The sequence below is a fragment of the Vanacampus margaritifer genome, chromosome 2, assembly GCF_051991255.1.
Source record: "Vanacampus margaritifer isolate UIUO_Vmar chromosome 2, RoL_Vmar_1.0, whole genome shotgun sequence".
In the NCBI taxonomy this organism is placed as follows: domain Eukaryota; kingdom Metazoa; phylum Chordata; class Actinopteri; order Syngnathiformes; family Syngnathidae; genus Vanacampus; species Vanacampus margaritifer.
In genome coordinates, this window is record NC_135433.1 from 47,765,067 (window position 1) to 47,790,763 (window position 25,697).

Genomic DNA, 25,697 nt, shown 5'->3' on the forward strand with positions numbered 1-25,697 from the left:
GCTTGAAAAAAAACAACACCTCATTCATCAAGTCTGCTGCTGTTTTTAACACACGCGCGCGCACACACACACGTATAAATAAAGCGCTTGCATGTTGGGTCAACATGATACCAGGTTGAGTGTGACGTCATAGGACAAACTTGAGATTTTTGGGGGGGACTAGAAATAAACATGATTGTTATGACGTAATGCTGTTTTTTTTGAATATATAAAATGTTCTAACGTAATACTATTTTACTCGTTTTTAATATTCCTCATCAAAGCAATATATATTGTGACTACTTTAGTGTGTGTTGGCTTGCGTGTGTGTCGTTTGTGCATAAATAGGAACACGCGTGCAGGCACACATTGTTATCACTTGAGGTCTACTTATTAAATCATCTGTCAAATACAAATTGGCGATAAAGTAATTCGTGTGGCATACGCTACGATGGTTTATATTCATTAATATTATTACTCTGTCCGCTTGAACAAGAGCAATATCCGGTGACCATATTAGGTATCCTATTAGGTGGGTGGTCAAAATGTTAGGAACAGCTCGTTCTTAAGATTTCTGGCATTTTTGTGACTTCTTCGTGGTCATATTATGGAGGCCATCGCGTGCGAGAGTGTTAACACAATTACAACGGTTGAATAAACAACACGCGCGCACACACACACACACACTGCTTAATGAGTGGAGTGATTCACGTTGACGCTTTTGTGCGTGGGTGTCGTTTGATCATCTTTGTTGATTGGCATTTGTGCGCATGTGTGAAGCAGCCTTTCACTCGCTGGTTAAATAAACCAATTAGAGTGGGGGGATTTATTGATCAGCTTACAGGCAATCAACAACAACAACAAAAAAAGACACGAGTCAGCACCTTGAGTCCTGACCACCGGAAAAGTACTCCTTTCTTAGCAAATGTTGAATGCGTGTGACCTTTGTGCTTATTTGTATTTTTTTTTTCCTTTTTGCATACAATCAAATTCAACATCAACTAAGAATGGGCCTAGAGGGAAGAAAAATGACTTGTCTGTAAATTTTCCACGAATAATGAGATTCCTTTTTATTCTGAGCTATTGGGCCATTGTGATCACGTCACATAAACAGCATTTTTATTTATTTATTTATTTTTGGTCAATTGAAGTTGCTTAAAAATGACATAAAAGCTGTGAATTTATGTCTAAAAAATGCTCTTGACTTGCATGATTACGGTACATTTAAAAATGTGAGATCTTAGTTTAAGGCTATTTTTTTAAATGTGCCTAATTGTGTCGTAGTCAATGTAAAATAATAATCAATTATCAACATTAGGCCTGTATTTAAAATAGTCTTGTTGCAAATATACAAAGATAAAACTAATTAGTGTTACTATAAATGGAGCATAATGCTAAAATTTAATTAAAACTAATAAAATAATGTAACAAATGAAATAGGCTTGTATAAAATAAAAACAATAATAAGATTGTCAAAATACAAAATGCACTTTTTAGAAAATGCAAATTAAAATACATATTAAATTAAATATAGAATAATAGGGAAAAAAATAACAAGTCAAACCTTTCCATTTTTTTAACTTCTAAAGCGCTTTTGTTGTTTTGAAGGCTATATATAAAAAGTCTCTATTATTTTCCTTTATATAATTGTTGTAATATTACTGTTATTATTAGTCTTGTAAATATTATTATATACACATACGCACAAGAACTTTGCACACTAATACAAAAGCAAGTATATAAATATAGATTATTAACACTGCCAATTCAAACGAATTTTCATTTTCAAAGCGTTTAAGTGAGTCAAAAAGTGTGAATTAAGTATCGCTGTGTGGAGGTTGAGCGTGATTGGATGACACCGATTTATGAGGTGACGCCCCCCTACTCCGAGACCACGCCTCTTGTGACGTTTGGCCACGCCCCCTGCTGAACCAGGACCTGACTCGTCGACTGCGCGCTGCATTTGTGCCGCTCACTGACCAGGCAAGCAAGCAGCGCGACGCTCGCTCTTCACCCGACCAACTCTGCGCGTGAGCGTGCGTGCGCGCGCGACACCTATGGCACACCATTGAGCAGGTACGTGGACCCCCGCCGCCCCCCCACTCACCCCACCCCTTTAAAAAAAAAAAAAAAAGGATCCTCGTTCGCTTATCTGCTTCTTATCAAACTTTTATCAAACTTTTTTTGTGGGCGTATATATGCGTGTGGAGGACATACCGTGTTGTTGCGTGGTTTGCGCGTGCGAGTCGATTTCTCGTCTTGTTCTTTTCGAGAAGAAATGACAGCCGATATACTGATCAGGTGTGTATGTATTTGTGGTAGGAAGATGAAGCATGTGCGATTTAAGATGCTGACGTAAAACACGGGTCAAGGTATAAAGAGAGGACATTTTGGTGAGGGTTTGGTTAGAGATTTTTTTTCACGCTTTTTTTGTTTGTTTTTGCGCGCGTTAACTTCACTGCGAGTGACGCTCGCCTCTTTTTATTCTCTATGTATTGGATATTTCAAATTTGACAGAACAAATGAGCATTTTTGTCCTTTCGGATTAGCCGACGCGCCATTAAATGCGATGTGTGTAATCCAAGTTCTTCCTCATTTGTCGCAGGGCCGACGACTCCCTGGCTACTTTTCCTCCTTTTGACCCCCCAAGGGTGTATGGGAAGTGCTCCTGGATGGACCTGGGCGAAAGCGGCTGGTCCATGGTCAAGCGAGAAGCCTCCAGCAGCCCAGGGTCACCGGCCGAGCCGAGCTACCTGCAGCCCGGCGACAGCCGGCGGAGCGGCGGCGCCCACACCCCGGACGAGCTGAGGACTCCCCCGGGCGAGCTGGACGCGCTGCAGGGCGCCCGAACACTCCACCCGTACGCCCACTTCGGACACCACGGCAACCTGTTGCACGGCAGCGGCACCGGCGGCGAAGACGTCCCGCTCTTTACGGATCTAGACCAGGGCGGCAAGCTGGTCCTGTCCGGCGGGGCGCACAAGGCCGCCGCGGCGGGCCTGCTGGTGGACCCGTCGGACATGTACCAGAGCCTGGCCATCGCCGCGGCCCAGAGCCAGACCGGATACGATTCCTCCTCGGGCGCTTACATGCACTCCAACCCCAACTCGCCCGTGTACGTGCCCAGCTCGCGGGTGGGCTCCATGATCCCCAGCCTGTCGTACCTGCAAGCCGGCGGCTCGGCCCAGCCCGGCCACGCCGTTTCCAGCCACTCGGTGTGGTCGCAGGCGGCCCCGGAGAGCCCGTCGTACGGCACCGGGAGTCCGCACGCGGCGTCTGCTGCAGGCCGCTTCCACTACCCGCCCAGCCCGCCCATGAATAACGGCGCCGGCCGGGACATCGGCTACGGGAACTCGCTGAACGTGGCCAACCGGGCCGCGGAGCAGTACGGGCTGTCGCGGCCGCTCGGCGGGGCCTACCCGGCGGCCTACTCGCCCTACGTGGGACCGCAGCTCTCCCAGCTGCCGTCGCCGTGGACGGGCGGGCCCTTCGACAACAGCATGCTGCACACCTTGCAGAGCAGGGCCGCGCCCTTGATTCGGGGACCCAACGGAGGTAAACGTCCAGAGAGCACCAAGATGGACGCGTTAAATGTCAACTTGCATACAAATGGCAGCCCCCTCCCATGAGTTTTTCCTGAAAACGAAATAATCAAATTCGAGTGGCAACATCACCAAAACATTATTCAATTCTAGTTAAGACCAGATCACGAGAGCAAAATACTGAGATGATATATTTTTGTACGGTTTTTATGTCACTGATTTTGACATTTCGCGTGCGTAAAAACACACTGAATTGATCTTACTTCACATTAATTGAACTTTCGTATGTTCATTTTGGCTTGGAAATGTTTATTCAAAGCTAAATTAATTAATCAATTAAATTATAATAATTTTAGAATAGGGATTTGTCATTTTGTGAGCACAAAAAATATTCTTAACAACTGCACCTAAACAACAAAAATAATTCGTTGTTCACCACGAATTAACACTTAATTGTTACCAAGTTTCTGTTAAAGTTGACTTGAAAATCGCCTTTTCAAGCAAACATGTTAAACATAATATAACGGCACACTGATTTTGTCTCTCTTTTTTTGTTGTATATGACACTCTGTAGCTATACTTGATTGTACTAAGCCCCTAAACATTCATCATTAATTGGACAAGTTTATTTTGAGGTTGACCTTAAAATGTACTCTTTACGCAAAAACAAATCTATAATCTATTTTTGCTTATTTGAATCAAACATCACAAACATTTTGTCATTAATTTAACATGTTTTTTTTTAGGTTGAACTGAAGTATTTTTATTTATTTATTTATTTACTATTGCATATAAAAAAAGTACTATTTTTGTGCTTAAAAACACACTTTTTAAAACTATGCTTTATTAAATAATCCTTCAGAATTTAGTTAAGGCTCTATTGTTAAGGTTGAACTCAAACGTTTGATTACATTCTTGTAATTTTACTCTTTTTTTCTATAACCAGACTTAAAAAATATAAATAATCCTCTATATTTTTATATGACCTCAATTCTGCCATTATTTTGTGTAAGAACAAGAGATGATGACAAATAATTAAATGAAAAATCTCAAATCATTCATTCTAGCCTTAAAAAAAACATTTAGCTTAAGTATACATTAAAGCTCAACTCAATTATGACTTCACTGCAAAAGGCTAAAATAAATTTTGCAATATAATCCAAAAGTAGGCCCATTATTCTGCCATTTTGTGTGCGTAAAAGCAAAAGTAAATTTTTGTGCTAAGCTTGTATAATGGCAACAATGTTTGCCTATCACAACTACAAGACTTTTCTGTTGAGTCTTACCTAAAAATAAAAATATTTCAATCTATATGACACGATGGGACGCTGTAGCCTATATTTGGTGTGTAAAAATGAACACTTGTAAATCTTAATTACAGCATAAATCATTCTTGCTCGACACAAAATTTAAAAAAAAAAAAAACTTTTGTCGACTTTGAGGTTTGATCCAAAATAACAAAATGGGAAGCGCCTAATTGTTATTTTTAGTCTCTATTTTTGTGCGTAAAAACAAACTTGCCTGACTGTAACTAAACCATAACAAATAATCACAAATAACAAAAAGTCGGCTATAAGATGACATTTTTGTTACCAAAACGGAATTTTAGTTAACTCTATAATATTGTATATATGTAATATTATTTTGGTCATTTGACGTGCGTAAAAGCACCGGGCATATTAATAACAATAGAAATGACGTCATCTTCACCACAGTATATGTATCTGTGTGTGTCAACCCGCAGTTTCGGACCTCCTGGACGACATGTCCGAGAGCAGGGAGTGCGTCAACTGCGGCTCCATCTCCACGCCGCTGTGGAGGCGCGACGGCACCGGCCACTTCCTGTGCAACGCCTGCGGCCTCTACAGCAAGATGAACGGACTCAGCAGGCCGCTCATCAAGCCGCAGAAGCGCACCGTAAGTTCTCCTCACGTGCACCGGGACACTCCATTAGGCACACGTGAGCAATATTTTCACCCCGTCGTGTTTGATCCCTCGATAAAATGAGAGTGATGGTGCTCCTAAATAAAATGGGCCGCACGTGTCGATGTAAACAACAAACACGTGTGTGTTTTCCGTGTGTGTGTGTGTGTGGCCTAATTCTGCGGGTGTACCTAATAAAGCGGCCTTGCAAGGGTAGTTTTTGTAGCGTTATAATTTGTTTGTACAAAAAAAAAAGTAATAATAAAAGTGAATCAAGGTTACTAGTAGAAGTGCTTTTGGGTACCATTTGGTCCTATCAATGTAAAGAAAAAAAAAAGGGAAATTATATTTACTTTATATTTTTTTATTTTCATTCAGAAATTCTAAGTAAATTTTAGAAGGAGAGCATTGAGTACATTTTACCAGTTAATTTTTATTTTTTTAAAGGAAAAAAAAGCTACTGAAGAATTGAGGAACAAACTCATGCCCTTGGGAGACAGCCATTCTACCACCTGAGCCATGCCACTCTTGTTTGCCACTATACTGCATTGGTGCTGTGTCCAAAATTAGGCCAAAAATAATAATAAACTGGTAAAATGTACTCAAAAGTCTCCTTGTAAAATTGACTCTGAATTTACTTTACTAGCCCATCCCCCCCCAAGTATTTATTTATGTATTTATTTATTACAGTGGAACCAACCGTTATTAAATTTCAAATAACTCTATAATATATACAGTATTTTTTTTAAGTGAACGTGTGGGCATATTTTTGCCATTTCCACTTCTTCCATATTTGTTATTGTCATGGCACTGTTGTGTATGTAGGATGTCACCAAACACACACAGCGATGTAACGTCATTTATCAATTCCAACCGAAGAAAACATAAAAAAAAAAAATCCTCCAGTAATGTAATCTAATAAGTAAAATCAAAACTTGTTATTGAATTAGTTTCATTTTTGACATTTTGGTGCCATTACGCACAAGTTTTACGCACCTCGAAAGTCACATTTGGATGAAATGGAACAATCGTTAGTGGCTGAAGGAAACGACTTGTGTCAAGAACGGGTGATTAAATCAGGGAAGGGGGGGTCACGTGCACTTTGAGAGCACGTGACAAGCAGGAGATCAATCAGCGTGTTAAAAAGGAATTAAAGGCGCCCCCACCTCCCCTTTTTCTTTCCCCTCTCCTCCCCCCGGTTGCAGTCGACGTCCCGCAGGATCGGCCTGTCGTGCGCCAACTGTCAGACGAGCACCACCACGTTGTGGCGCAGGAACGCCGAAGGGGAGCCGGTGTGCAACGCATGTGGCCTCTACACAAAATTGCACGGGGTCAGTCCACAATCACCTTTTAATCATCATTATTATCATTATTGTTATGATCATATTTCTGATGACTATGCGTTTCTGTGTGCAGGTACCTCGGCCACTGGCCATGAAAAAAGAAGGTATCCAGACTAGAAAAAGAAAACCAAAAACACTGAATAAAACCAAAGGGGGTTCAGGTGAGTGATACGGATTGTTTGTTTATTTATTTATTATCAGGCCCATGTTAACAAAATAATAACAAATCAGAACATGTGACTCACTTTTGAGTCAAACAAAATTTTCTCATAAAATTATTTTATTCTTGTAAATCCAAATTTTTTAATCTCATGAAATTTCGACTCTATTCTTGTTTAGTTGTTTGACTGATTTTATTTTATTTTGAATGATTTTGGTCTACATCCAACTTGTGACTTCATTCTTGTAATGAGTATGACTTTTTCAGAATACCGAAACTTTATTCTTGTAATACGTCTTTTTTCTTCTGACATTTCCTCACATTGTTATAACTTTATTTTTGTAAAAACATGATTTTATTCTTATTATTGGTAAGACTTCATTCTTGTAAAACTATTGCTATTTTCTCAAAAAAATGATGACTGTCTTTCACAAAATTATATGATTTTTTTCCTTGTAAAACCCAAAATGTATTCTCCTTATGTTGTATCGTTATTCCAATTTTATAATCCCCACTCACAACATTGCAACTATTCTCATAAAATTAAAAAAAAATTGTCTGACAATAATGCAAACAGATCTGTGGCTTCATATTTCATCAAGAAATATATGTAAACATGCGAACTACACTTGCTAAGCACCCAACTAACATTATAAAAATAATTAAATAGAATACAATACTGTACTATGTATAGTGGAACTTTGATTCAGCAGACAGAAAATAGTGTCAGTTCCACTCAAAATGCCCCTTTGTACAAAACTTTTCAATGTTTGGTAGCTCCAAAATTGGCCGCAGTTCATCACAATGCCAGTAAACGGCGCTGTGGTGCCATCAACAGACATGGACTGCACACGTGCTTCCGGCTCGCGCTTGTAGCTAGCGTTCTTAGGAAGTATATTTTCCAGTACGCTCTTCGGAAGACCCAAGTTCGCAAGCTTGTAAAAAAATTAATAAATCGTTCTTGATATTGAAAAGGAGCGAACACATGGGCAGACGTGGCGGCCATGTTGGCAGGGGAGAGTCACGTCAATTGTAGCGCAGCATGTATGTTAGCTTAGCATCCATTGTAGATGTTAGGGAGTATGTTGTATTGACCTATTTATAGCTGTGGTTATAAATTTACATAATATATATATATTTTTTTTTTTTACTGGAGTAGTTTACAAGTCTCTCAGTGATGCCATTTTGGGACCGTATACGGTTGTTTTCTTTTGCAAAACCCTTAGCTGTGGCATTTAATCATAACTTAGGTTAAGAAACAAAAAGAAAGCGCTAACATTGTGGCTCATGAAGAAATTAGTTTAGATAAACTTTCAAAATGTTCAAACTATTTCAAGCTTTTATATATATAATAATTTTTGTACTTTTGTGCACAAAAAGGGCTTTGATGGAATGGACAATTAGCTCTAACGGATTAGCCCTTCCCCCAGTTAGCCTGCTAAATCAAGGTTCTATTGTGAATATATATATATATAAAATAAATAAATAAATAACACCCACAGTATTTTTCCTCTCTAAAATTGCAGCCATTACGCTTTGAAAATTGCATTCTATATACATTGCAATGTATATTTGAATTTGATTAATTGTTTAGTCCAGTGATGGACTGGCCATCTTCCATTCAGGGCAGTGCCCGGTGGGCCGGTGTCTTTTGGCGCCGATGAGTGGCAATTTAATTATTATGATCTTCAATTTTTCCCCAAGAGACCGTCTCACAATTTTGAGGGAGGACCCCATTAATCCATTTACAGTACAAATAGCAAACGGAACCAATCAACCAACCAATCAGTGGCAGAGCTACGTGGTGGTCAAGCGTCATATCTGGAAACAAATTTCAGTCAATGATAGGGCTGGGTATCGGTTCAGATTTCCAAAATTGATTCGATTCAGAAGGCCCTGATTTGATTCACGATTCACACAGATTTTTGATTCAGTTAAGGATTTTATTCAGTACCAATTTTAATTTTGTATGGAAAACATTATCAGAAGTCCCAATGCTGTAAATAGTAGAAACTTCTTGCTCTTACTTGGTAAATTTGCATGAAAAAAAAAGAATATTTACATTTAAAATTGAATCAAATGCAGTTACATGAATCATGTATTATTTTATTGAACATGACCTGATCAAAAAATAAATAATTGAAATCGAAATTGAAAAAAATTCAAATAGAAAATTTCAAAATTGAAAAAATATTAAAATAATAATTAATAAAATATAAATATAATACATAAAATAAATACATATAATACATAAAATAATTAAAAATATATATATTATATATATATATATATAATATATATATATTAATATATATATATATATTAATATTGAAATATTAAAATAAAAAATAAATGCAAATAATAATCAAAAATAAATAATTTCAAATTGAAAAATATGAATATTTACATTTAAAATTGAATCCAAAATCATGTATGTGGTTATTGAACCTGACCTAATCAAAACAATAAATAATAATTGAAATCAATTACAACCACAACACTATGTAAATAAAGTGGCATTTTTTGTAGAAGAAATTTCCCTGTGACGACAGAAGGCACATTAATTTATGTTGAGGGGCATATTAAAAGGATTGATTCATGGTTTTATGAATCGATATTGGGTTATGAAAATGAATATCCATTCGATATCGATATATTGATTTTTTTAAACCCAGCCTTAGCCCAATGTCCATTACAGTATATCCTTTATTTTCACACCTTAGCAAGCGTACAACATGCTCATCACATTCATAATACAAGCAGGAACAAACCTGAAAGGTGGCCTTTAGAATTGTGAAGAACATAATTTTTTGTCTCCTTGTCCTTTTTAGGTATGTTGATGAGTGTATTTGCCCCCATTAATATTGTAATGTTTGTATTTGTAGGAAGTAGCAACTCTGTGGCCATGACGCCCACGTCCACATCTTCATCCAATTCTGAAGACTGCTCGAAAAACAGCTCTCCTTCCACGCAAGTGTCCGGGGTACGTATTTAAATCTGTAATGCGCATCTATAATTAGCACCTTATTGCTTCATTTCTGACTCGTTCTTTAAAACCACCAATGAAGTCACATTCCGACTCATTCCGCGTAGCTGTCAGTTTGCTGTTTGACGGTGAACTTGCTGTCACAGGTCAGCTCGTCCGTACTGCCCGCCTCGGGGGAGGGCTCCGTGCTCAAATACCCCGGTCCGGACGGATTGTACGGCGCCGTGGGCCTGGCGCAGACCACCGACGTGGGCTCGGTGAGGGGGGAGCCCTGGTGCCCCATGGCTTTGGCTTGAGAGAGGAGCCCCCAGATCCTCCTGTGGAAATACTCGGGCTCGGGAGGGGGAGGGGGGGGAGGGCGTTCGATTCTTGGCTCTCGAAGGCCAGCCGACAAGAAGGACCACCTCCAAGAGATTCAAGTGCGGAATCGCTGGATTTTAGAGACCGGGTTGCCGGTTTTGGGAGCGGGATGGCACGCCGTCGGATGCTTTTGCGGACCTCCAAGAACCCCCACGAGCGTGACGGTTCCTCATAGTGACACCCCTTCAGTGTACAGAGCGGATTTCCTCACCGAGCATTTGGATATTCAAAGACCTGTTTTTTTCTTTTTCACAACTGGAATCACCACGTCTCAAGAATCAAAACAAAAGAATATTTATAAATCTCCCATTGTTGAGAAGATGATTGTAATAAAGTTATGGATGTAGAATAGACGCTCAGACTTTTCCCATGTCTTCTTTGTCCACCTGAGAGCTCTTACTGTCGTTGGTTCAAACAGGGTATGACTGATATATTTTGTCTATTTCATGTTGTTGACTTGTGTTCAAAAAGCAATGCAAATAATGCCGTCAAGGTACATCATTAAAAACAAGCGCACCCAGCCTCAGCTGACTTACTTTAACCACATTTTTACACACACCTTGAGCAGAGTGGAAAGTACGACGGCGTATTAGGGCCACGTACAAATATAGTTTTTTAGAGGGTGAGGGCAATACTCTGAGAAAAAAAAAAACTCACAACTTTCCCACTAGATTTGCGAGAAAAAAACTTGTAAATTTGCCAGATTTGCTGAGAAAAAAAACACAATTTTGCCACTAAATTTGCGAGAAGAAAACGTGTAAATTTGCCAGATTTGCAATAAAAAATAAATCAGAAATGTATGAGAAATACACGTAACGTACAACTCGGATGTTTGTGCCAATACTTTTTGGTCGGGTTTTCAAATTAGATGGTAATTGCTTTAGCATAGATTAACCATATGATGTTAAGCATTCGCTCTTTGAAGCATTGGGTGACGCCTCGCTTTGTGAAGGTCCACACCCGGATGATCAAGCATTTAAGTTAATTGCTTAAAATTAATATTTACTTGTACATTTATGTTTCCAGAATTATCATTTACAAGTTGTTGTTTTTTTTGTACAAGTATCTAAGTTGATGTGTCGAATCTGCTGCTCTCTGTCTTTCACTAGCATTTACCTAAAGTATGCTAGCATCTGATTGGTTTGTGTTAGTCAGCTGATAGAGGATCAGGAAGTGTTGTCGCTCAAGCTGCCGTGTATGACGAGTAAAGTTTCAATTAAGAATGAATCTGTCTCCATTCTGCTTTTTCATTTTATAAATAGTGTCCCATTAACCACCAACGAATCCTCATATTAGAATATAGCTACGCCACGTGTATTTCTCGTAAGTTTCTGAGGGTTTTTTCCTCGCAAATTGTCCCCTTTATAAAGTGGCATATTTGCCATTTTTTTCTCAGAAAGTTGCCCCCACCCTCTAAAAATATATATATATTTATACGTTGCTCTAATATGCCGTCGTAGGAAAGAAAAGTTAGTTAAGCTAAACTGGATATAAAAATATATTTGTATAAGCAATACAATGGACCCCCACATATTCACAGTTTGGCACCCATGGAGTCACACACACGCACACACACACACACACACACATATATATATATATATATATATATATTAGGGCTGTCAAAGTTAAAGCGTTAACTAATTAATTAATCACAAAAAATATTGCATTAATCATGTATTAACGCAGATTAATCCCACGGATGTTTACGTTAAAGGTAGCACAGGTTGTGTTTGAGCAATCAACATAACTACATGCATTAAAGTAAAGCATTTAATAATTTTTTTCCAGTGACATTCATAATATTTGTTCATGTCAAACTATCGGGGTTATTTTTTCCCCCATTTTAAATTATGCACGTAATTAACTGATTAGAAAATCGTTTGACAGCTCTAATATATACATATATATATATATATATATACATACATATATATATTACAGAGCAGCACGGTGTACTGGTGGTTTTTGGATCTGGCTCACAGTTAAGTGGTTCTTGGTTTTAAATTTGGGCCCAGCCAATTGAATGGGCTCTTTGCACAACTCCACTACTTTCTGAAGTCAATACTACTCCTTGATTTGCCGTCGTTCTTGATTGGACAAACTGATGAATCCAGATGTGCCTGATCTCAGGAACTACAACGACAATGGCCAGACACACCTGGATTCATCAGTTTGTCCAATCATGAAAGACAGGAAACAAAGGAGTGGTATTAAATTCAGGAAATAGTCAAGCTGTGCAAAGAGACCATTGGCGATATTAGTTCTTTTAAAATCTGCAAAAATTGGTGGATTAAAAAAACAACAACACAATAACACATTACAACATGGTTGTTCAAAATTTTTTGTGCCGGGTGACTAGTACGTTTTCCTCACTGGGCTGATATGACAGTGAAAACAAACAAATGTATGTAAATGAATGAAAAGCGAAGGTTAAGACACACATCGGCGACTGAAATGATCCGTCAGTAGTCGACTTTTGACTGTTGTGATGGTATGTCGTGAGATTTCTTTATTATTGTAATCCCTTCATACTATGTTGAGGGGAAAAAAAAGAAAATGGTCGGATGAATATGTGCATCATGAATTCCCATAACGTATGGTGTTCCACGGGGTTCATTTCTGGGACTTCTGCTGTTTTCAATGTATCTGCTGCCTCTTATGAAAAGAGCATCGGTTGTTTTAAGGTGCTCTTTAGAGTGCAGTTGCATGATGGAGTCAGCGTCCTAACTTTTGAGCAAAAAAGTTGAGCAATTCTAGTCCAGCACAATTAGCAAAACTAAAGGAACACTTTCTTAAAATGAGTAATGCAAGAACACAACACTTTCTGAATTCAAGGTGAAGAGAGTCCGATTTGATGAAAAAGCTTCTCCTCCATTTTGGTCACCAGTAAATCCTGTTTTAAATTTGAAAAAAAAACAACAACATTTTTTAGTAAAAAAGGGTTCAGTGAATGTGCATCGGAAACTGTTGGGCTTCAGTACATGTGATTGGCTGGCGACCAGTCTAGGTTGTCGCACGCTTCCCGAGTCCAACAGTAATGTGTGAGTGACTGCAGCTGACACGAGCGCTTGAGAAAATGGACGCATGTACACGTTTAAAAGCTGTGGCAGAAAGCCAACATTCCAGGGGTAGGTTGGATTCCGCGCACTGTTCGTCCCGACACGGGCGGGTGCTGTCCAAAAATTCATTACAACTTGTAATGTGCAAATTAAAAGCAAGGAAAAGCTAAAAACAAAAAACAATCGAAATCAAGTTAGTAGTAAATGGCATCAGGTTGGTTATTGATGTCAACTGACACTGGCCGGGGTCGAAAGTCCTCCCAAAAGTCAACACGGCCACGAGGGCGGCAGAAAGGCCCGCCGGTTCCCTCCGGAGCTGATCTTTCAGTCAACGTGGGGACTTTCATCCCACCCTCCTCCTCCTCCTCCTCCTTCTCCAGGAAGAGATGCCATCTCTGACTCAGCCCTTTTGGGTTTCCTCAACAGACATGGGGGAAAAAAATCAACTCTTCAAAATACCCTCACAGCGACTTCACTGCAATAACAGTGCAATCACTGCTTTCATCAACTACTGTAGTTCGCTCTACTAACATATATCAATTATTTCTACACACAGTAAATGCAATTACACTGCGATAACCGAAAACTTAACTGGACTGACTGCATTAACATGACGTATACGTTCTCGTAAGCGGGAACCTGTGAAAAGCGAAAATCTAAATTCCCATGATCCTTGAATGCAGCATCTCGATCCTGTTATTTATTGTTCCTGCCAGATCTCTTAGTGAGTTTATGTGAGTGTTTGTTACTTTTAATCAGATTTTTGGACTTTTGCTAATTTAGTTTTTAGCCCCCCACACCCAGTCTATTCTGCCTCTGCATGTGTGTCCTCTTTAACTCCTCCACGCGAAACCTGAACCATAACAGAGTAGCGACATAAGTGTTGTGATGCTAGCACGTGTTGTGATTTTAACAAAGTTAGCATTTTCACACAGTTGTTCGTGTGTTATTGTGGACATAACATTTTGACAACTAAAGAGTTTTACTTTGTTTTCCTTAAACATTTTAAAACTAGCTGTTATCTGCTATTTAAAAAACCCCAAAAAACATTAACATAGGCTGATGCTAATGTGGCTAACCGCTATTTGTATCCCCAAGCAACTACATTTCATTCTTTCTAACCTGTGCAGTTTAATGAAGACTGTGTTGTTCTGTTGGTTGCAGATTTTGCTACTCTACAGAACATGATATAGACCGGCAACGACAGTAGGTGTGCAAAAGTCAAAAGTTGTCTGCCAATCGGCCAAGTGGAAGCTGAGATGCCAGAAACATGATTAGCGATTAGGTTTCAACTAATTTGCCAATTTAATGCAGTTCCCGCCCGTTTGTCGCACTTCACAGCAGATTATTTGCACGTATTTTGCTAGTCCTCCACTAACTTACTATTTTACTAACATAATATTCACATTTTCTTCACCAAACTGCCAGCCCATTGAACTTTAGTGCCTTTTTGGTGCTTACCTGCTCGTCTTCTAAACTCTGCCAGTTCATTGAACTCCTTTGCCCAATTCACTGCATCAAATTGCTAGCTCATTCTCCTAATTAACGGATCCGCTGATGGACTCTTGATGGTCGTGAGTGCATCAAATCCTCCACGAGGGTAATTTGAGGCCACTTCTAAAGCCTGCTCACTTTGCCCGCCTGCGCTTGAGCAAATCAGTGACGGGACAATGGCGCCTCTCCCAACGGCGTCACAAAGCCATCTCACAGGCGTCTTAATCGCAGGAAGTTTGATCCACGCTGGGGTTGGGCTCCCAAGATCAAAATAACAACCAGCTAATGCAGTAAGGAAAACCTTTGAGTCCATATCACCGGCGTGGAGTGTTTGTCGTGACGCACTGCACCGCGATGACATCATCACTGCTTTGAAACAATGGGAGTGTTTTCAAGGAAAAGGTTGAGAGTGAATGAGTGGAGAAGCGTGGACGTTTGTGTAGGAGTGTGCACAGTCTGCTTGCATGTGAGCATTTAAGAGGGCGCCGTGGTGGGTGTGACATACGACTGAAAGTTGAGGGAAAAGATAAGGACTGACTAGCATGGGCCAGGGATGGCCAATTAGCGGTCCGCGGGCCACACTCAGAATGGACCTCGATTCATTTGTGATTTTGTTTTTTACTATAGCTGAGCAGTATTAAGTTGTAACAATAGTAAGGGTGGGAATCTTTGAATGTCTCACGATTCGATTCTGATTTTTGGGTCTGCGATTCGATTCAGAATCGATTTTCGATTAAGAAATGATTTTTGATTCAAAATGATTTGATCCACAATGATTTTTGCTTCTATCTATAGATGTGCAAGGAATTGTAATGATCTACTCCAGGCTGACTCGCTAATGCTAATTAGCGCGCTACTCGCGGCACTTTTATCACTCAAAAGAACGGCTCCACGCTGAAAAAAAAACAACTTTTATTGGAATAACTTGATCGTGACTTTTTCCTTCTACTCTCTAATGTGGCTACAACTTAACAGTGTATTAGACCGCGTGGAACCACACTGCCCCCTCAGTGGTCAAACCGGGTACAACATGAACAGCGCTCCAAATAAAGGCACACACAGACAAAGACAAGACAGCATAAAATAATTTAAATAAAATCGATTTTGGGACATAAAAAATCGATTCTGAATCGTACTAAATGAGAATCGCGATTCTTATGAGAATCGATTTTTTGGCACACCCCTAAACAATAGTGTTCACCACTAGATGGCAGTTTTCTTAGAGACACTATCAGCCAAGTCGCCGCCACAACATTTTTACCCACAAGAACCACTGACAGTTCGTTTGATTGCAAACATATTGAAAAATATTCAGATCTGCTGCTTTCAAAGGGAAAATAAGCAGACCCAAATTCAAATCAAAAGCAACTGTTGAAGATCCACAACATGGCGCTCGCCGCTGTATGTTTCATTGATTAAAACAGGCCCCGCATTGTTGTTAAAAGCCGCTCATGTGACAGAATTACTGCAGGATGTATCGCGCTTGGCGGCGAGCTCGGGTTCCCATCCACGAAGTTCATTGAAAAAGGCCTTGGACACGCGAGGATGGGGAGAGGAGAGACGGCGTTAACCTCGCTCTGAACTCCCGACATTCCGAGCGGGCTTCTTGGACGGTGACGGCGGGGAATACTTGCATCAGTCACAAGATTTAGCGGCGCCGTTTCAAAGGCACGACGCTTCTCTGTCAAGTCGTAACGCTGCGAATGCATCGCTTCTTCTAATGGCTTCACATTGTCGACGCTCTTTTTTAAAAAAAAAAAATATTTTTATTTTTTTCATGAGTTCAGCGTGACCTGCAGACATATTAAGTGTTAAGTCATCATCCCCCCTTTTTGCAGCTAGAACAGCTTCTGGCAAGACTTTCACCAAAACATTGTTGTGTGACTGTGGGAAATTCTGCCTATTTGCAAGGTCAGAGCGCTTTGATTGTTGCACTGTCAGTCCTTTGGACGTACTGTACAAGTATCTGCCAGTTCGTTCCAATGACATGCTATTGTACTGCGCTAACCAACCAGCACTAATAACAACAATGTGTTACTGTGTTGAACTGGCAATTTTTTTGTTCTTCAAAACCCTGTAAATTCATAGATTTCTTTCTAAATACATTTGCAGATTTGAAGAAACGGTAGGAGGAAATGGCGATCAGTAATCACTGGAATTTACTCCAGCGGCATGCGACGCGCTGTAGCTTCTTGCTAGCTAGCCCGCTAGCCTACAACCATAATGTGAGTTACACCTTCCAAACAAATCTTTCTCCCACCAATTCACTATTTCAACATCATGCACAACATATACACGGCTAAACTGGGATATAAGATCTATCTATCTATCTATCTATCTATCTATCTATCTATCTATCTATCTATCTATCTATCTATCTATCTATCTATCTATCTATCTATCTATAGCATACTCAATATTGGAGTAATCCAAAAGTAATCCAGTTACATTAGTTTAATATTATGGTACTTGGATTACGTTACTAAAAAAAAAAAAGACGGATTACATTTTAAAAGTAACCCTCCCAACCCTGAAAATATATTAATAATAACAATAATAATAATAATAATAATGATAATAATAATAAATTAGTTGAAATTAATGAATTTAAAAAAATATTTTTTAGATAAAATATTCTTTAACTGGATTAATGATTTACGTTAAAAAAAATAATAATTAAATACTCAAAAAATGTCAGAGCCTAAATTTGTTAATTGTCAGAAAAAGAGAGACCAAAGAGGAAAAAGTTTTTAAAATTACGTAAATGTCCAAAAAGTGTCCATAAAATGTCCATGAAATTGCCAAAAATGCCAGAGAATTAAAAAAAAAGGCAGAAAAGAAAATGTTCAAAAAGTAACCATAAAATATCCAAAAACAAATTAAGAAATCCCCCAAATTACCATAAAATCTAACAAAATTGCCCCCCAAAAAGACAGAAAAAAATTGAAGAATAAAGGCAGAAAATTACCACAATTTGTCCATAAAATTGAACCCAAAAATTACAAATTTGACAGACAAGCAGAAAAGTCTAATAATATATGTAAAACAAAGTACGGAAAATTACAACAACAAAAATCCAAAAAACGGAAGAGGAAGTGTAAAAGAAAATGAATGTGTACGTTTTGGATGCTGCTCTCATAGTTTGGTGTTCTGGTGCAGCTCTAATAAGCTCTTGGGCCCGCAGTAGACTAACACAAACACACATCTTCAAATTTCTTTGGCCTAAAATGGCTCTTTTGACAGGAAAGGTTGCTAACCCTGCACTAAACAACGCACCATAAACCCTTTTTTTTCCCCTTAACATGTCAACCATCAATATCGTTCCATAAAATCCCGTGCGCCCATCTAAAATACACCTCTTCCTAAATCACCTTTAAAAAGCCATTTTTATCTTTGTACTTGTGTGTAATACGGTCTCCCAATTTGTTGGTATACTTTATTCTCAGAGTGAATATTATGGATATGGATGAATGGATTCAACATACCAATAAAGTGTAAACGCCTTTAATTACAGTATGTTGTGAAGCTCATTGAGTTACATTGGGCGTGCTATAAGTGCTATAAGATTTTTATTTATTTTTTACGACAAATTTTTTTTTTTTACTAAATCATTTCTTAAGAAGCCACCTTAGTATGGAAGCGTATTGCACTATTCACTATTCACTTGAAAAAAAAAAGTCCTGTTTTTCTGACTAATTTTTTGGGGGGAGCGTTGTTTTTTTGAATATTTTTTTCCCCTGTTTTTTTTAATAATTGTTTTTTCTGTTTAAAAAAATATATTTTTCTCTGTTTTTCTGAATAATTTTTTTTCTGTTTTTCGGAGTAATTTTTCCCTGTTTTATAAAATAATTGTTTTTTTGATTTTTTTTCTTTCTGTTTTTCAGATTTTTTTTTTAAGGGGTTTTCCCTCAGAGATTAGAGAACAAACCACAATACAGTATACACATTCATTCCTTTATCAATTTGGGAAACTTTTTTTTGGGGTGCAAAAAAACTGCATGACCGATTAATTCAAAATATCTTAATATCATTCCTAATTCTGCTACTGGTCTATAAATCACAGAATGGTTTATGTTCTGAATGTAAATTGAATGTAAAGCTAGCATGGCTCTGAGGTCTGCGGACTTGGGTCAATTAGTGGCGCCCAGGACTCAAAGCAAACATGGTGCATCAGCATGTAGCTGTTATGCTGCACAGATGGAATAAAGTGAGTGAAATCAGACTCAAGTGTTAATGCTTTAAAATCCAGGTCAAATATCTGAAATTATTTAGGTGCTTTACATGTATTTTTTTTTGGTTATCTTGTGTATTAAATGTGCTATAGAAACACCTGATTTGCTAATTGACTGCACTTAACTGCAGATTTGTTGTACAGGTTCACTAGTTCTTTACACTAAAGTGACATTTAACTGCAACAATTAGGATTGATGGATTGATTAAGCCTGGTGTCCCATTACTTTTGTCCACCCAGTCAGTCCAAAATGAAGTGCGCTGTGGTGTTATTTTTGCACACAAGCTGAACTCGGTGACTGAGCCTGAACAACAACGGCGCTTCCTCGCGCTCCCCTCTGACCAAGCAGACCCTTTGGCCAAGCCAACCAATTCATTATGGACTTGACTTTAAAACTTCCTGCCCCCCCCCCCCCCCCTCTCCCTCTTTAATTAAGCCAATCTGCACCACTGCACTAAAGAGAGGAAATACCTCCAAATAGTCCCCAATTTGAGGCGGGTTCAATTATTCGGCGGCGCAGATTGCATCGGCCGCGTTAATGTAACAACGTTTGATCACAGAGGGGAAATTATGTCTGTCATTTCTTCCTGCCTCGCTCTCAGTAATGTGGGAATTTTGCAGCCACTTTATGCCCGGGGTGGGCACGTCACAACTACGTGCCCTCAGTCAGGCCCGTCCGACATCCATCTCTGCCTCATGTGTTTATTATTATTACACTCTTGTATAGTCTCTTTATACAAAAAAAAAAAGGAAAAGAAAACAGTTGATTTATGCGTCCACTGTTGGCCTTTCCTGTCCTCATTTATGAAAACAAGATTCCATGGAATTCCTGCAGCACTATTAGCGCTGAGCACTTATGAGGTCAAACTTTCACTTGCACTGCGCTTTTCAAAACAGTCAAGACTGTGAAAGAATAGTTGTTATTATTAGTTCCCAGTTTGTATTCAAAGTATTATATGTATGCAAATGGTGTTCAACTGCTCACATTTTTCATGTTTCTTTAACTCATTTACTGCCATTCAAGGTTATAGACGCCATAGATTAATTTAAACTACTTCTATTAGTTTAACATTTTTTCCCTACTTTTGTTAACAAGAGTATGAAAACCTAGAATTGTTTTTAAACATTTAAAACAGATATAAAATTTGTGATTAATCGTGATTTAACTAGTGAAGCCATGCGATTAATTACGATTAAAGTTCTGATGCCCCTAATTTTTAATAATCTTTTCTCTTTTTTTTTTTTAAATAATAAAATATATGTAATTATTTTATTTATTTATTTGTATAATCTTTTTTTTTTTAAAGAAAAGATTATTAAAAATTAGGGGCATCAGGCAATTACAATTTGTAATCGTAATTAATCGCATGACTTCACTAGTTAACTCACGATTAATCACAAATTTTATATCTGTTCTAAATGTACAATAAAAAAAATCTAGGTTTTCATACTCTTGTTAACAAAAGTGTGTGGGGGGGGAGGGAAATGTTAAACTAGTAGAAATAGTTCAAATGATTTTTTTTTGTTTATAGCCGTCAATGGCAGTGAATGAGTTTTAATATACAGAATCATTCATCCATCCTCGATTGTTTTTCTTTCGTCACGGGCGTCTTCCAACTGGCTTTAGGCAAGAGGTACAGATTGTATAGGGGTGTTAAAATGAGTGCGTTAATTTTAAGTTCCTTTATCGCCACAATTTTTTTTTAAACGTGTGATCGATGACCGCCCCTTACTTGGAAAGCCTGTACTGGCGGAATTCTACTCGCAACGCAGCAGACAAATTCAAGTTTAGCACTAATAAATGTAATAATAATGCATATATTTGTGGAGACTGGGGTCAAGTTGGATTTTGCAGTTTTAAAATTTTGCAGAATTTATAGCTCTTAACATGAAAAGAAAAATGTGGCCAACGTCTTACAAATGCAATTATGCCGTCTAGTGGCAAAGAAAAGACCTCAACACAAATCAATATCACACTCCTTTTTTTACAGTACAGTGCATCTTTTCAATTTTAACTCAATTATATTAATTATTATGAAATTACTGTATTACTGACTAAAAGATGCCGCCATATTTCTATTTTCCCCCTTGTATGTTAACAAGAGTATGAAAACTTGGGGGGGGGGGGGGAATTGTACATTTTATTGCACATTTGGAACAGATATAAAATTTGCGATTAATCATGAGTTAGCTATTGAAGTCATGCGATTAATTACGATTAAAAAATTAATCAGCTGACACCCCTTAATTTAGACAAACAACTGCTAACACTCACATTCACATCAATGGACAATTTAGCCTAAACTTAGCATGCATGTTTTTGGAACCTGGGACAAAACCAGCACAGGGAGAACTAACCCAAGAGAAAGGCCTGAGTTGAGATTCAAACCCAGAACCTTGAAGCAGAGGTGCTAAACCACTCATCCGCCAAACTATAGGCTAACCTTAATCCTGACCCTTGAATAGTTACTTTTTCCTTTTTGAGACACCTTTTAAGACACCTTACTATTTATAAGCACACACTAAATTTGCTGCGTAAGCTATTTCTGGCTATAGCCCCGCCTTCCTGACACTCTAGACGTGTCATTGGACAAGAAAGGTGTCAGTCGCTATACAATAGCAATGCTGCAGATTTTGGAGTGAGTGTGTAAGTTGCATACTTGATTGTGACCTAGACTATTTCAAGCACCACAAAAAAACTTGCCTGGCAAGTGAACGTTTGTTGTAGTTTTATTTGTTAGGTCACAAGGAAGCAGTATAGTTGTTTTTTGTTTTTTTTATTTTGACTTTTGTTTTTTAAATTCAGTTAGTTTTAGAAGTCACATTTGTTAATCGGATTTAACAGATTGGATGGCAATTATAAGGCTGAATTTACATGACACGTCTAATTCCGTTTTTTGGGGGTTTTTTTGGACTGGCTATTTCCATGTACACTTCAAGTGACAACATTTAATAGTCACAATATTGACAATATAATTGACTGGTAACTAGTCCTGGTTGTAGCCAGAGACAGGCGTAATAGAAAATAGATGGATGTTTTTTCCAAAATATAAATTTTTGTTGTTTTGCCAGACACATCAGCAATTGCTGTATTTCAATGACGACAAGCTGGAATTTATGGAGCGTATCCGATCTGCGTGTTTATGCAACACTTGCAGATATCTGATAAGGACATTTTTATCCACATTTAGAAGAGGCTTGATTACAAACTGAGCATATCTGATTCCTTTTTTCCCGTCTTTACTCTGCCATGACGCATTTTCCAATTGTACTACTTACAAAAAAAAAGACGTCACTTGAACCTCATTGGGTGAATCTAATTTTAACTGCAAAGAAATTGAATTTGAGTTGCTGTGTGGGTAAAGTTGACTAAATGGCTGACTTGCTCTTTATTTTCAGGAATGGGTCTAAAAGACTTTACAGTAATGACTGTCCAATCACAGGAGAGGATTTCATTTGAACACTTGTTTTGCTTCTTTTTTTTTCTCCGTAGAAAGATGTGAATGCACAACAAAGACCTTCGAAGCTTTCTGCTTGGCCAAATGTGCTCAACTGTTATGGTATTAGAAAAAAAAAATATTACCTCTCTGAGTAGGTGTTCACTTGCCAGTGTGGCCTTTTCAACTTTGAACTGAAACTCACCTCCAAGCCTCACCCTCCACTGTGTTTTTCACCAGGAAACAGGAAGAGGGCGGGCCGACATCTCGATGGAGATGCAAAATCTTTTTCTTTTTTTTAAAAGGTGATCATCTTTATGTCATAAAAATACATCATTTGTCAATATGAAGTGTCACAATATTTGAAATGTTGCTTTTTTTCTTCATAAGGTGGCACATTTCCCGGTGACAAATCTCCCATTGTTCTCGTCTGTCAATCATTGATGATGTGGGCGGAGCCAAATATGCCAGCTATATTTATGATCTCTATGAAATTCCTGGGAGTGCAATGTTTGGCTCTTCTACGAAACCCTTTTACTATCACATCTGTGTTGGACATTTACAATTGGAATAAGTTCGATTTTGAGATAAATATATATATTTTTTAATGCATTGTACTTTGTAGTTCAATATGACAGACGTTGTAAAAATAATAAAATTATTTGGGTCTTTTGCAGGTTGAAAATGATTCTATGTGATCCAATGTGATAGTTTTTAATAAACGCAATCCTTTATAAAAAAAATTAAAGGATAGAAGTAACCTCTACTATATAACGTTGGATATATCTGTAATGAGTAGTATATGTGATTTATCATTTGTGAAATGATGTTGAATTAACTCATTCACTGCCATTGACGGTTATAGACGTCAAATATTAATTTGAACTATTTCTATTAGTTTAACATTTCTGTCCACTTTTGTTAACAAGAGTATGAAAACATCAAATTTTTTGTTGTACATTTAAAACAGATATCAAATTTGTGATTAATTGTGAGTTAAACTCGTGAAGTCACCCGACGCTCCTAATTTTTAACAACTTTTTTTTTATCTCGTCAAGCGATTCAGATTTTTAATTGTAATTAATCGCTACCTGTAATTAAACTAATTGCTAACTCATGATTAATCATAAATGTTATATCTGTTCTAAATGTACAATAATTGTTTTTCTAGTTTTTCAAACTCTTGTTAACAAAGTGGAAAAAATGTTACACTAATAGAAATAGTTCAAATTAATTTTTGACGTCAATAGCAGTGAATGAGTTAATGTACAAATAGCAATTTTTTCTCATTAATATCAGTCTCTTGACACTTTTTCCCCCTCAATTCAATCAACAAAAATGTATCTTATATTAGGGGTGGAACTAACGAAGAATAGCAGTCTGTGTACAATAGCGCTAATGCTAGCTAAGATGGCGGCGAACGTGTTTCCACAGCTAACAGCAATCCTCTTATGTACTCTTTAAGTACTATGTCATTGTTTATTGCTCAAAGCTATGGCAAGACAAACTTCTGGTCACGATGTGCAGCTCATGTTTTGTTTTGATGTATTTCTGCATACGATTGTTTCCAACTACTACACACTGCTAGCATTAGCTCATGTAGCATCTCTACTTGGCTGCGGTCCAAAGCAGTAAACGCCTAGAAACCCTCCCAAACGTGAAGTGGAAAGCATCTTTAAACGGGGAGAGCCCTCCGACACCACAGATTTGGTGCGCTGGCGCAATGACATCACCGTCGTCCTCATCATCATCAAAGAGGAAACCCGAGCGCGCCTGCCATCGTGGCCCCTCAATAAACAGACTGGTTATCACATCACTAACATTTATTTAACCCCTCTGCAGAAGGTGTTCTGTTGGAGGGGAGGGAGCCGTACCCAAATCTATTTGGCTGACCCAGTGACGTCCTACACATAAAACACAAATGTATTCTTCGAACGATGGGTTTGAAAGGTGTTCATGTACAGTGCCTGGAAAAGAAGGGAACATCCAGCTTCGTGTGGACTTTTTTAACTCATTCACTGCCATTGACGGCTATTGACGTCAAAAATTCACTTGAATTATTTCTGTTAGTTTCACATTTTTTCCACTTTTGTCAACAAGAGTATGAAAACCTAGAAAAAAATGTTTTATTGTACATTTAGAAGAGATATAAAATTTAGGATTAATCGTGAGTAAACTATTGAAGTTATGCGATTACAATTAAAAAAATGTAATCACTTGACGTGATTTAATAAAAGATTATTAAAAAATTAGAAGCACATTTTTTTTATTGTAATTAATTGTGTGACTTCACAAGTTAACTTGCGATTAATCACAAATTTGATATCTGTTCTAAATGTACAATAAAAACAATTCTAGGTTTTCATACTCTTGTTAACAAAAGTGTAAAAAAAAGCTTAACTAATAGAAATAGGTAAAATTAATATTTGACGTCTATAACCGTCAATGGCAGCGACTGAGTTAATTTAGTGACCTTTTGATGTTTGACTATTTTGAACAAGAATAAGGATTTGTAAACTTTTTTTTCTCTTAAGAAATCCAACTTAACAATTATGTTTGTGGAATATGAATAACGCAGGAAAAAACACCTGTTGTGATCTGTTTTCATCTCAAGGGGGCAGCCATTTTGACACTTGCTTTCGACGAACGTCAAAGAGAACAGGTGAGCCGTGATTGGTTGTTAGTTCAACTATAGGCTCAGTTGCCGTAATGTGGCCGTCATGTGACGATCCTTACCTGGTCCCTAATGTTGCATTTGAGGAAGGTGGGAAGTCGGACATACGTATACTCAACTTCGAATTTCTCAATTCCAACCTCAACGCGTTCAAAGTGATTGTAAACAACAAAGATGGTTGATTTAAATAAAAAAAAAATGTGTTTAGAATCGTGTAAATTATGTTTTGTCATTCGCGGTCTTTGTCTCTACGGGGTTCGCCAGTCAGATTTAAACCGGTCAGTGAAGTCCCGTGTCCTTTTTTTGTCCCCGCAACTTTTATTTCCGAGTTCAAAAGGGTGTTCCCGTGCATACGTCCTGTTATGTAGTCGGAATTATCCAATTTCCCACCTTCCTCGAATGCAGCATTAGGCACTGTAATTTTCAGTCGCCAGAAAGTAGCAAAATGGTTCCCCCCTGAGATGGGTGGATTTTGCTGCTTAATGAATTCCTATTCCACAAACGTA

The 25,697-nt window shown here is 38.1% G+C and overlaps 1 protein-coding gene and 1 long non-coding RNA gene across 4 annotated transcripts; both read left to right on the forward strand.

The window, feature by feature from the left end:
* Positions 1-1,947: 1,947 nt before the first annotated feature.
* On the forward strand, positions 1,948-10,813 carry gata6 (GATA binding protein 6). 2 transcript variants are annotated; one of them, XM_077558380.1, is made up of 7 exons: positions 1,948-2,055; positions 2,585-3,534; positions 5,266-5,438; positions 6,650-6,775; positions 6,861-6,948; positions 9,833-9,930; positions 10,080-10,813. In XM_077558380.1, the coding sequence occupies exons 2-7, from the start codon at positions 2,652-2,654 to the stop codon at positions 10,227-10,229; spliced, it is 1,518 nt and encodes a 505-aa protein (XP_077414506.1). In that variant the 5' UTR covers positions 1,948-2,055; positions 2,585-2,651; the 3' UTR covers positions 10,230-10,813. The 2 variants fall into 2 exon arrangements, with proteins under 2 accessions (XP_077414506.1, XP_077414505.1); XM_077558379.1 differs by lacking the exon at positions 1,948-2,055 and adding an exon at positions 2,164-2,280.
* Positions 10,814-16,961: 6,148 nt separating this feature from the next.
* LOC144042818 (uncharacterized) lies at positions 16,962-22,971 on the forward strand. 2 transcript variants are annotated; one of them, XR_013290982.1, is made up of 4 exons: positions 16,962-17,074; positions 22,574-22,640; positions 22,758-22,822; positions 22,908-22,971. It is a non-coding gene; the product is annotated as an uncharacterized LOC144042818 (long non-coding RNA). The 2 variants fall into 2 exon arrangements; XR_013290983.1 differs by having other exon boundaries at positions 22,574-22,671; positions 22,908-22,921.
* Positions 22,972-25,697: the final 2,726 nt, after the last annotated feature.

Excerpts from the sequence above, each read along its gene's own strand:
- gata6 (XM_077558379.1), top strand. The coding sequence starts at position 2,258 with ATGACAGCCGATATACTGATCAG. Across the intron at positions 6,776-6,860 it reads TCTACACAAAATTGCACGGG|GTACCTCGGCCACTGGCCAT; the intron begins GTCAGTCCACAA and ends TTCTGTGTGCAG. Across the intron at positions 6,949-9,832 it reads TAAAACCAAAGGGGGTTCAG|GAAGTAGCAACTCTGTGGCC; the intron begins GTGAGTGATACG and ends TTGTATTTGTAG.